Source organism: Aspergillus fumigatus, chromosome 2 (genome assembly GCF_000002655.1).
Source record: "Aspergillus fumigatus Af293 chromosome 2, whole genome shotgun sequence".
Classification (NCBI taxonomy): domain Eukaryota; kingdom Fungi; phylum Ascomycota; class Eurotiomycetes; order Eurotiales; family Aspergillaceae; genus Aspergillus; species Aspergillus fumigatus.
This window is the reverse complement of record NC_007195.1, coordinates 220,216-232,016: the sequence shown is the minus strand read 5'-3', so window position 1 is coordinate 232,016 and position 11,801 is coordinate 220,216. Positions and strand designations below refer to the sequence as shown.

Genomic DNA, 11,801 nt, shown 5'->3' with positions numbered 1-11,801 from the left:
AAGAGGCGATCATGAGTGTCCCCAGTAACTGCTGGTGGTCTCAATTATCAGGTATCCAGATATCCTGAGGACCAGACTAATCCAAAACCCAAGTCTCTCTGAAAGAATCATCATAGAAGGTCAGAAGCATTCAAACAAAGGCCAATATTTGTGTGTGGTTCATGGGAAAAGGGGCGTCAACAAAAGAACATCATGACCCAATCAGACCTCGACGCCAGAGACAAGCCAAATCTCTCGTAGGTTCGATATTCACTTTTGATCCGCCAACAGCCTTCTTCTGCCGCGAGAAAAATAGAGCAGAATAAGACTAACACCGATTCAAGAACGCGTGTCATCCTGAACTAACTCCTGATTGGGGCCGCCCCGTCGAAAAAGAAAGCACTAAAGTTCTGGATCGTCACACGAGGGCCATCAGTCGCGGTTGGTCCCACTGGACAGAAACCCGTTCCAAACAGCAACTGGACTATTATTATCATCCATTTTCCTCTTCCTCCACTCCTTACAATTGGCATATAGTCTACCTACTTCTATGCATCTCGAACATTGATTATTGCGCTATTCCTCGACTGGCTTGCCCACCTTAACTGCAGGATTCAGTTTTCGATGCAGAACGAGCAGGGATCCTTACGTGGATGGTAACCAGTGGTAGACCCAAGCAAACGGACAGATGACGACTACTGCTTAATCTGACGGATTCTTTCAACTTGGTGCTTGTTTATCAATTCAATGAGCGAGCAATATCAGTGATTCGTTATATTCCTGTAGACCTCTTGTCGGTCGACATGGCGGGATTGATGGACGGGGCGCTGTTGCCCACCATCAAATGCTCCAATTGCGGGATGAGTGTCGAGATCTCGGAGATGGGAGATCACGTCTGCAAACGTGTGCCAGGTAGTTGCTCGACTGAGAATAAATCAATCATATATCTGCCTTACTGACTCTGCTCAAGCATCTCCATCTCCGCCGCCTCCATCACCTCCCCCAAAACCCGACTCCGCGACTGCCTCAACACATTTGAGGAACCCGTCTGGACCCAGGCTGGGACGACCAGGGCCACCACCTCGCATCGATCCATCATTAGCGAGTATGTTGTGATGCGCATCGAGCTCGTCCTTTCCTATCGATGGACGCGGACTAATGTGATTGGATCTACTAGATCGACCGTACTTGCACCCCAACGAAGATCTGTCGAAGAGTGAAAAGGACTCTCTGACCCCCTCTCCGCTCTCAGTATCAACAGGACAACGGACGCCCCATTTGCAGCAAGGGAGTCGCATCTCCCCCCTTCTGGATGAACCCGATTCGCCTGATGTGATCAAGCCAGTTGGCGATTTGCCAGCGTTCCCCTTGCCACGATCGATGTCCAAGAAACGGAATGCTTCGCTGTCGCGATTGCAGCTAGCCCAAACTGCACCGCCAGTACCCTCTCCGCAATTCGGACATGCGATGGATGGAGAGGCTCCACTGCCTCCCCAGAGTGCGCGCATGTCAGGATACGAGAGAGGACATTCACCCCCGCCGTTGACGAAACAGCATGATGCGGCAGGCGCTCAAACGATCTCCCATAGACATGGGGACTCGATTGACAGCAGGAGTAGCTACGGAACGTCCGCCGGGAGTACCCGATATGGTGAAAACAGCTCCAAGCGATCGACTGCCATGTCCAGTCGACGACCCTCATTCGCAAGCATTGCTCAAGAGTCACATCAATTTACCGAAGAGGCATCATCTGGCGGCGCCATTCATCTAGAACCTTTGATGGAGCATCCACCATCAGCCGAGCAATCAGCTGGTACGGAGAGCCAGAAGCATGGCGGAAAGGGCGGCAGCTTCAGCGGGTTCGATTTCGGCGTAGCAACCACTGAGAAACCATTTCCTGATCCATTGCGGGTCTCGTCCCATACGAATTCAGACCGGCTTAGCAGCACACGAGGCTCCGCTGAGCTCTTCTTCCGAAGCCCATCGCAAAGCTCGTTTGGCTTACCCGCTGATTGGCTGGATCCTGATGAAACCCGATCGTCGTCTGCGTCCTCCGCCAACGTGTCATACAAAGCTTTTCGACCCTTGGTGTCAGACATTGAACCACCCAGTGCCTCGCAATCTGAGCCAAAGGATGTACCGAGGAAAGGCACAGATTCGAGCAGTGAAAGCAATACATCAGTTTCCAAGTTTGCTCGTGCTCTAGGCCTTGATTTCCCCCATCATGCGACGGAGAATTCGACTTCTTCTTCTTCCGAATCGTCGCCCTCTGAAGCACGGAGCGGAACCTCAATCTCTAGTCTTCCCTCGGAGGCGAGTCTGTCAAGAAGAAAGCCATCGGAGACGAGCCGACTAGGAGTCGTCAAAGAGCAGCCGGCCAATGGCAATCAGCAGCCAGTGCTGCCAGAAACCGAGCAGACGGAAAGTCCCGCTGATCTTGAACCCCCGCGAATCCCTGCTTCATTTCTCAGTCCCGACTCCCCGACGGACCCGGCTATCAATAAAGGTAGTCTGTCCTTGGTAGTAGACAAGGCAACCACCACTCCTCCACAGCCGAGCGAGCCGAGCGAGCCTCGCGTCCCTCTCGTACGTCAAGAATCTCACGATCCTCAAACCGAGCCCCCGGAACGGCCCACAATCACTCGATCGGCGACAGAGCCTCCTGTTCGTCCGCCACCTCGTCCCAAAGGACGTTGTCGGGGATGCGGTGAGGCGATTTTGGGGAAATCTGTCTCGTCCAAGGATGGCCGCCTGACTGGGCGATACCACCGCGAATGCTTCGTCTGCTGCCATTGCCGATCGCCATTCGAGACGGCCGATTTCTATGTGCTGAATGACCGCCCATACTGTGCACAGCACTATCACGAACTGAACGGATCCCTTTGCAGTGCATGCAACAAGGGTATCGAAGGCCAGTATCTCGAAACGAACGAGAGAAGCGGCCCGGGGCCGGCGGATCACAAGAAGTTCCACCCCGACTGTTTGACCTGTCGAACCTGTGGGATTCCCGTAAAGGGCGAGTACTACGAATGGAATGGTCAGGTATATTGCGAACGCGACGCTCGCCGGGCCGCTGCATCCATGTCGCCCAATCGAATGCGCCGGCCGACCTTGCCATCGTCGCCTTTGGCCGCTCGTCCCCCGAACTACCCCCCGATGCCTCCTGGGTATCCCCGTCGCCCCGGCCCTGGCCCTGGGCCTGGCGGGCCTGGCTTTGGCCCGGGTCCTGGTCCTGGCTCTCGTCGTCCTTCCGGAATGTTGGATATACCACGCGGGCCTCCCCCAGCTGGCGCCCGACGATTCCCGGAGAGGCGGACGACCCGGTTAATGATGACATGATATTTTTTTATTTTTATTTTTTTTTTCTTTCTTTTATTTTTTTCTGTCATTGTGTTCAGCGGTCCTGATGAACTGGTGGCAGCGTTGATTCGAATATTTCGCGCCATTTTCGCGGGTCTACATATTTTGGATTTATTTCACTCGATCTTGATCCGGTCTGGACCGTTCTATACCCTGGTTTCTCATTTCGATTCAACATTTCTTGTTCATACGCTATATATTCCCACTGTCGCTTCAGAAGTCCTGCTCCTGCTTGTGCATACTCGGGTGTATTATATTTGGAATTCGGTCGGCCATGTAAATAGGACGTTAATGATTAATGTGACATCTATTCTACTCGCTCTTATCTCGCTTCTCCAGCGGATACAGAAACTTTCGTCGAAAGAGCCACCCAAACATGACCACCAGAAGGGACACAGCCCACGCCTGAGCCCTCTGCGAGACAGTGACTCGCTCGTCGTGTCGAGTCCCCGGACTCGCCCCTTTCACCGCGTCCAGGACCATACTCCGACACCGTCCCGGATCATCCGTGATAATCCCATCCACCCCCTGCTCAATAGACCATCGCATCAAACTCGGCTCGTTCACCGTCCACACAAACACCCGCCGACCCGCGGCCCGCGCTTCCTCCAGAAACCCCCTCCCCATCCCCATCAACACCTTCTGATTAACATTCACCGCGGCCGGGCTCCCCCGCAGCACGCGCGCCGCATACCACAGATCGAAGCCGATCAACGCGGTTTCAAACCCAGGCAGGTAGCTCTCACAAAGCGGGAAGAACGCGGCAGACCAGCACCCGAGGACGAGCCGTTTCGACCACGGCGTAGCCGACGGGACGGACTCCAGCGCCTCCGCAAGAAGCGGGATGATCCGTTCGGGGAGATTACCCAGCTTATTTCCGTTAATATCATCTATAGCTATAGCGTTTTCCCTTGCCCCCAAAGGGTAGAATAGAATAAGAGCAGAGTAGAGTAGACTAGAGAGGTGGTACATACCTTAATATCCAACACCGCCCACATCTCCTCCCACCCAGGCTCACAAAGTACCGCCAGGAAATCTACTAGCCGCGGCATCCGCACGTGCGGCGCCTGGGTGGTTTTGAGAGACTGCAACTCGGCCCAGGTACATTCGTCCACGAGCCGCTTCACGCCGTAGACCCGCTCGAGCGAGCGGTCGTGGCAGAGCACGATGACCCCGTCGCGGGAGACACGGAGGTCCGTCTCGATGGCGTCGCAGCCGGCGGCGGCGGCGGCACGGAAGCTCTCGAGGGTGTTTTCGGGGTACTGGCAGGAGCGGGGGTTGGTTGCGGTGGGGTGTTTGATTCTGCCGCGGTGGGCGATAGTCTGGGGTTTGGATTTTGATGGGTTCATGTTTGGCTGTGTGAGGTTTGGGTGTGGAGAGTACTATTGAAAGGAGAGATTCGAGATTCACAGTTGTTTATAGCTGTTTATACCTCTACTATGACGTGCATGTGGGCCGGAGCATAAGGGGTCAGGGCTGAGGGGGTGGAGACGTGCATGTCCATCTGTGGACGCCTGAAGATGATCACCTACCTATAGATAGATAGTCTTGTGCTTGATGAGGGGGATGTTTCTCACGTCAGCGGGGATGACGCGTGTCTGTCTCTCAGATGGAAGCAATAGAAATGCTCAAAGTGGGACGATGAGCGAAGCTTGGACTTTTGGATGAGCTGCTAACTGAGTGGGTCCGGTCGATTCGAGAATATACATACCCAGTACACCGTATATGGTGAAGAGGGATTTATTTCTCCAGCCTTGCAGCTCACATCTGGTGCGCTAAACGCAGAAGTATATACAGGACTGCCTTTGCTTCTTCTGCTATTGTTCGCAGAGATGTATCGCCAGCACACTATCGGGTTGCAATTCACCAGTGCTACGGTCAGAGCTTCTTAGATTGTCGTTCATCCAACTACGGAATAGATAACCAGCTGGACAGACAAGCTCTTGCGCTTGACTTATCCCCATCATGTGGTGCATACTGCGCCGATGATCATATACTTCGCGGGTTGCTGAAGGCATATCGCTAACATACATTTAGGACAAGTCCGCGATATAGAGAGAAATATCGTGTTGACCATACTAAGCTCGCGGATTTGGCGGAAGAAGCGGGATAACCGCAAACGAGGCCACTGGGTCCATGTATGTGCTCTGCTCCTAAGCTTCAAAAGGCATGTTGTATTTCTATCAGCTTACCTGTTCGGGGTCCCTATACGGGGATTTTCACTGATCCCTGCTCCATCCAACTAAAATATCAGACCAAAGTAAAGACAAGCAAGGCTCCAATCACCGTATCATGAGCACTTAGATAGTAAGGATCCAGCCTTGCTATCTGGTAGCAATACATGTTTACCAACATGGCACCCTGCCACCTTCGCTTGATTCATGGAGCCACTGACCGAATACAAAGAAATATCATTACTCGGAATTCAACTGGGCTCTTAGAGGCTAAGTACATTAAGACTACGACGAAGGAGGGAGTGCTTATATTCTAATGGGATAGTCATGGCTTTAAGACTGGAATCGGTATTAGTTTCTGAGAGGAATGAAAATTTGAGTTGCCATTTGTATTTCCCTCTATGAATGCTGATGAGATACCATGTTCATAAGGTAATTATAATTATTTCCTATCTCAAAGGTCTTCAACTAATTAGATCAATAATTGAGGAATGTATGGGTGGGCCTTAGTAACCCTGTTATAAGAACTGCAAGTATGGGATATGAAAGATACTCTCTATATTAACTTTGACATCATGAACCCATGCTTCTATGGCTGCTGCACCAGGAGGCATGACTTTAATTTTCATGGTTAAGCTAAGCTTAAGTGCTGAATTGCATCAAGCTTGCCAAGTTCCAAGTTCAACTGACGATCAACTAAATACGACTGCGCCACCTTTGAACTGACTCATGCTCGTAACTACGCCTCAAGTCGACCATATAATCAATACTAGTCTGTCGAGTATGTCCACGGATCTTTCTCTCGATTCCGACTCTAATCTCACACTGTATAGACATAGACCCTCCTCCAACATGGCCAGGCATCCCTACCGACAAATCCGCGCCAAATATACCTCCACTACCATCACCGTCTACCAGGCATACAGCCCCTCCATTGCAGACGCCGCAGTGGATGCCCAGAAATTTGTCCCTCCGTTCTCTCGCACACGCATGACCTGGATCAAACCCTCCTTTCTGTGGATGGCGTACCGATCCGGCTGGGCCAGGAAACCCAAACAGGAACGCGTTCTAGCCATCGATATCACGCGGGAAGGCTTTGAGTGGGCGTTACAGCATTCCTGTCTGTCACATTACCCCGGGCACGACGTGGAGGAGAAGGCGAAGTGGCAGAAGCGGCTCCAGAATAGTCCAGTGCGGGTGCAGTGGGATCCAGAGAGGGACTTGCAGTTTACGCCGTTGGATTACCGGTCTATTCAGATTGGACTGAGTGCAGACGCAGTGGACAAGTACGTGGATGACTGGATTGTTGGGATTACGGATGTGACGGAGGTTATGAGGCAGATCGAGAAATGCCTGGCCGAGGACAGGATGGAGGATGCGACGAGGTTGGTGCCTGCAGAAGAGGTATATCCATTGTCCGAGGAGTTGAAAGGCATTCTCGAGGCTACTTGATGAGCTAGTTGATGAGCGGCACCCTAGTACAATGGATTTATATCAGTTGGGTGGCGCTTTGTCTGAATGGCCATACACATTCATCGCCTGTTTATCTTGGTTAATTCAGGGAACGAAAATGAAGCATCGACCTGAGCCATCCCATCGAGAGCTGTGCGTTCGCCAGGCGCTTGAGAATAACGGAGCGAAACTCATTCCAGCCACCTCCTAACACCTATGCGCCATTCTGTCAAAAGGCAGACGCCAGATGCATGTGCTTATTCGACCACGCTATTCCCGGAGAGAGTATATATGCTCTTTTCGTGGACGAGTAGAAGAGAGCGTTTCCCACGGCACAGTCTACCAAAGAATACCAAAGAAATACTTCGCCTTTTATGCTCAAGCCTGGATAAACTCCCCGACTTACTCCTGAACTAGGGGAGGCTTGGTTCGCAAGGCCACCGAAAGGTCTGATGCCGGCCAATTCCTTAATCCTCTTCCAGCGGAGTACATTGTGCTTTTTTCTGAAACGAGGACCAAGTCTCTTTTCTTGGGCGTCTGGGTGAGCGAATACAACTCAGATGTATTGCATTGATGCCCCATCGTATGGAGTGAACGCGACATACCCAGTACTCTCCAATGAGAGAGAACGGCGATGAAAGGAGAAACCATGTTTCTAGTGTAGGAAGCTGGACGTATCTTAAAGGACCATTATTACACCCCTAGAGTGGTACGAAATGAAACAGCTATATGCAATGAAAGAACAGTAGAGACAGGTTTAGTACCACTCGCATCATCAAGCTAAAAGGTTGATGAATACTTATGAAACTTATAAAGAGTATATAAGCTTGAGTAACAAGAAACCTAATATAGAGCTTAGACTATGAGATTAGACGAAGAATATCTTTTAGGCAAATTCCTTGAATACATAACTCTAGAGCTTAGGATGGCCTTAGAGGCGTAGGATGCTATTCCACCTAAATAAATTTCTAAGATCTACTGAAATATGCTTGAAAGGTGGCCATACTAACATCTTTGACTCAATATATCAGAGCAGTACGTCCTCGATCTATCTTTCTGAGCCACATACAACATCGATATCAACGTGTCAACGGCAATGGGACAAAGTTTACTGCAGAGAATGGAAAAAACTGTCGGATATCTCCAAGACTCCAAGACTCCAACTGCGGGGCGACTCCACAATGACGCACTTTTCCAGCATATTCTTTCTCACCGTCAACTGAACCTCGAAAGATTTTGAGGTTCTGGGGCTTTTCCAAGGAAATCAAAGATCGAGCTTTACACCAAAAATGGCACCATCTGTCAAGCAATGGAAGAGCAACCTGAAAGGCCTTGACAGCCTGCAGCAGGCCGAGGCTCCCATGCCCGCACCCGGACAAGGGGAAGTCCTCGTGGAGATCCATGCTGTTTCTCTAAATTATCGCGATACCGAAGGTGAGTAGCCTCGATTCAACGTCTGGAGCCTTGAAAATTGATTCTGGTCTTAGTCGTAATGGGCGAGTACACCCACCACAAAGCAACCCAGGGTGTCGAAACCATCGTCGTCCCCTGCAGCGACATGAGCGGCGTGGTCATTCAGGTAGGCGAGGGCGTAACTGCCTGGAAAGCCGGCGATCGCGTCCTGTCGACCTTCCTCCCGGATCACCAGACTGGACAAGTGACCGAAAAAGAATTAGCACGCGGTCTGGGCTTGCCACTGGATGGTGTGTTGGCGACACATCGTGTGTTCCCCGAGTACGCTCTGGTTCGGGCTCCCAGTTATATGACGCACGAGGAGGCTAGTACACTTCCCATTGCGAGTGTGACGGCGTGGATGTCTATCAATGGCATGCGGCCGATGGGTCAGAATGGAGGAGAGGGTCAATATGTCCTGTTGCTGGGGACGGGCGGGGTCTCGATTGCGGGTTTGCAGATTGCCAAGGCATCCGGCGCGAAAGGTTTGTCGTAATGCTAACGCAATTTTTTTTTGGCATACGATTGACAATGTCAGTTATCATCACGTCTTCATCCGACGAGAAGCTGGAGCAAGCGAAGAAGCTCGGAGCCGACTATACCATCAACTACCGCACGAACCCCAACTGGAACGAGGAAGTGATGCGGGTGACGAACAACCACGGCGCAGACATCATCCTCGAAACCGGCGGCTCGGAGACCCTGAGCAAGACCTTTGACTGCGTCGCCTTTGGTGGATTGATCGATTGCATCGGCTACACATCCGGGAAGCAGCAGAATCCGAACGACACTCTCAACATGAATGTGCTCACACTGCGCAAGAACCTGACGATCAAGGGAATCATCAACGGTCCCAAGGACCGCTTCGAGGAGATGGTGCAGTTCTACGAGAAGCACCAGATTCACCCCGTTGTCAACCGGATATTCCCCTTCGAAGAGTCCAAAGAGGCGTTCAAGTTCCTGGCAAGCGGAGCTCATTTCGGCAAGGTCGTGATTAAGGTGAAGGACTAATGGCCATTCATCGTATATCATGTACTATATCTCAATCACTACCTAGAAAAAAGACATGACACACCGGTCAATCACCCTGGCTAGGCTTGATCTCGTCCGACCCACTGACATCCTCCTCCAGCACAACCCCCCAATCACTATCGGCTGAATGTCCTGCAAGATAAAGACCATCCGCGACCACTCCACCTCGCCCGGATTCCTCCATGCATGCTTCGTTCCCCGCTGCACAGCAATATCCCCCGCCTTCAACGTCCTCTTCTCCCCCGAATCCAGAATCATCTCAATCTCTCCCTGCAGCACAATCCCGTAGTCCAGGCTCTGCGTGCGATGCATGAACGGCTCTCCACCGGGCTTAAAATCGACAAACCGACACACCGTCCCGCCAGGGTTCACCAGGCCCAAGGTGTTCTTCTCCATGAGTTTCTCGTGGGTCTTGATGTCCACCTCGTTGTTTAGGTTGGCGGGGAATTCGGAGGTCGTGTAGGCGACCCCCATGCCTAGCGCGCCGCCCTCGTAGGAGCCCCAGATGACGGGCTGTTCCGAGTGGATGATGGCTTGGCCCGAGGGGTTGTGGGTGGTGATGTAGCGGGTTATTCCCGCAAGGGGGGAGATTTGGCCTGGGTTGGTAGACATAATGTTTGGAGACGGTGAAAAGAGTTTCCACGGATGAGAAGATGGAACTGGAGGAATGGATGGTAGGAGAAGAGATACTGGAAGGGGTACCTCCGCATCTTTATACGAACGACTCGGATCAGCAAGGTCTTCACACCTTGCAGATCTGTAGCGGTCTGGTTGGGCTGCAGGATTTCTGCAAGGATGACCTAGCCGGGGGTCATTAAGTTTGTCTCAGTCGAGAGCAGCCTAGGTAGCCTTTTGATCACACCTACTGCAGTGTATTGCCAATCAATCATCCTACGATGATATGTTATCGGGCAATTTTGGTAGCTTTCTATGAGCATATTCGATACTATTCATTCTCAACATATAGTTGATGAGCGAGCATTTCCCAGTACCAGCGGAATAGCGTCAAAACACTGCCTGTCACTCAGCTGAATATCTAGGCAGGTCGCCAAGGCCCTGGCTTTACTGAAGGATCTGGAGGGGTAGTGGGGGTGCTCCTTCTACAATCTCTCGTCTGCTCGACGAGTTCATTCCATGTCATCCCAAGCCACCGGACAATCTCCTTGGCGCCTATCTCATCGGAAGGTCTTCGCGAGCGCGAAACCCGTTCCGGATCGGCGCCGGCAAAGAGGAGGAATCTCATGAACTCTGCATTTTCAACCGACGACTTCCGCGCCGCAAAATGAAGGGGCGAAACCGCTAATTTACCCTTCTGTCCATTGATATTAGCTCCGTGTTGGAGAAGAGCCCTCCCGAGTGGAATTGAGCAAGTCGTTCTTGCAACAACTCCTAAGGCATATGAAAGCTTAGCAGCCTTGGGCTTCTTAATTGCTCCAACGGATTCCCACAGGGAAATTAACATGTTTTCTCTTTTCGCGATCCTGCAGGTGGCATTTATGGCCGGCTCCTCAAAACAGACATCAGACATCCTTCGGTCTATATCGTCAGCGCGCGAGAGAGCTGCCATGAACTGCTCGCAGAGTCTCCACAGGTCCTCAGAATCGCTCTTCACGAAGGCAGCAGTAATAGATGCCGCCTCATCTCTATATTCCGGTATCTGATTTGAACTGATAAGCCAATCAATAAACTCGACGTTACCGGCCTTTATAGCTCCGTGATAGAATTGATCCACAGCCCTGTGCTTCGCCCCCTCCTTGCAGACCCGCGTGATCATCTGCGCCATTGGCAAGGAACCCAGTTCGCCTACCGTCTTACCTATGAGAGACGAAAATCGATAGAGATCGTCAACGCGCGGCAGGAGGCGCTCGACCATCTCCACTTCATCCACTCTGACCAAATCGAGCAACAGTGCCTGCATTTCATCCTGTTCGATTGCACCCTCGGAGAGATCCCTTGGTGGTGTTTTCTCCTTATGAGCCTTTTCCATGTGTTGGTCACTCATGGTGCGGGATAGAAATCCTATATTCTCATACTCGCACCCAGAGACGCTGCATTTCCAAGGGCGAGTATGCTCTTTTTCATGTTTAGCTCGTTGTTCCTTGGATTCGAAGCCATGCTGCTGGAAAGAACAGTTCAAGAACCCGCATTTGAACGGACGTTTGCCGAAGTTTCGCTTAATGAGATCGCAGCGGCAGTCTGGTTGATGATAACCGGAAGGACACAGCTGGGAATCCAGCTCTCGGTATATCTTCGTCGATACACGAAATATTGACAGTGGATCAAACTGGTTCCATTTGTCCCCTATTGCAGTCAGCTCTCTGCCCGAAGGTTTGAATTAGTGATATACCTTCG

At 51.5% G+C, this 11,801-nt stretch overlaps 6 protein-coding genes across 6 annotated transcripts; 3 read left to right on the top strand and 3 right to left on the bottom strand.

Moving 5' to 3' along the window:
- Window positions 1-503: 503 nt before the first annotated feature.
- Window positions 504-3,318, top strand: AFUA_2G01000 (LIM domain-containing protein; the record flags this gene model as incomplete). The annotated part of the gene is made up of 3 exons (XM_744143.2): window positions 504-891; window positions 950-1,084; window positions 1,157-3,318. Exons 1-3 carry the CDS (start codon window positions 783-785, stop codon window positions 3,316-3,318), a joined length of 2,406 nt encoding a protein of 801 aa, XP_749236.1. The 5' UTR covers window positions 504-782.
- A 333-nt stretch (window positions 3,319-3,651) lies between these two features.
- AFUA_2G00990 (glycerophosphodiester phosphodiesterase) lies at window positions 3,652-5,011 on the bottom strand (the record flags this gene model as incomplete). The annotated part of the gene is made up of 2 exons (XM_744142.2): window positions 4,314-5,011; window positions 3,652-4,209 (listed from the first exon to the last, which is right to left on the bottom strand). Exons 1-2 carry the CDS (start codon window positions 4,686-4,688, stop codon window positions 3,652-3,654), a joined length of 933 nt encoding a protein of 310 aa, XP_749235.1. The 5' UTR covers window positions 4,689-5,011.
- A 1,106-nt stretch (window positions 5,012-6,117) lies between these two features.
- Window positions 6,118-7,783, top strand: AFUA_2G00980 (DUF4291 domain-containing protein). The gene is made up of 2 exons (XM_077804030.1): window positions 6,118-6,294; window positions 6,347-7,783. The coding sequence occupies exon 2, from the start codon at window positions 6,366-6,368 to the stop codon at window positions 6,963-6,965; it is 600 nt and encodes a 199-aa protein (XP_077659897.1). The 5' UTR covers window positions 6,118-6,294; window positions 6,347-6,365; the 3' UTR covers window positions 6,966-7,783.
- A 276-nt stretch (window positions 7,784-8,059) lies between these two features.
- On the top strand, window positions 8,060-9,428 carry AFUA_2G00970 (zinc-dependent alcohol dehydrogenase family protein; the record flags this gene model as incomplete). The annotated part of the gene is made up of 3 exons (XM_744140.2): window positions 8,060-8,399; window positions 8,453-8,902; window positions 8,956-9,428. The coding sequence occupies exons 1-3, from the start codon at window positions 8,255-8,257 to the stop codon at window positions 9,426-9,428; spliced, it is 1,068 nt and encodes a 355-aa protein (XP_749233.1). The 5' UTR covers window positions 8,060-8,254.
- Window positions 9,429-9,470: 42 nt separating this feature from the next.
- Window positions 9,471-10,061, bottom strand: AFUA_2G00967 (cupin domain-containing protein; the record flags this gene model as incomplete). Its single annotated transcript, XM_001481593.1, has 1 exon — window positions 9,471-10,061. The coding sequence occupies one exon, from the start codon at window positions 10,059-10,061 to the stop codon at window positions 9,471-9,473; it is 591 nt and encodes a 196-aa protein (XP_001481643.1).
- Window positions 10,062-10,485: 424 nt separating this feature from the next.
- Window positions 10,486-11,451, bottom strand: AFUA_2G00963 (uncharacterized protein; the record flags this gene model as incomplete). The annotated part of the gene is made up of 1 exon (XM_001481592.1): window positions 10,486-11,451. One exon carries the CDS (start codon window positions 11,449-11,451, stop codon window positions 10,486-10,488), a length of 966 nt encoding a protein of 321 aa, XP_001481642.1.
- Between the last annotated feature and the right edge of the window lie 350 nt (window positions 11,452-11,801).

Bases quoted from the DNA above. Each gene is read 5' to 3' on its own strand.
- AFUA_2G00980 (XM_077804030.1), top strand. From the start codon at position 6,366: ATGGCCAGGCATCCCTACCGACAAATCCGCGCCAAATATACCTCCACT.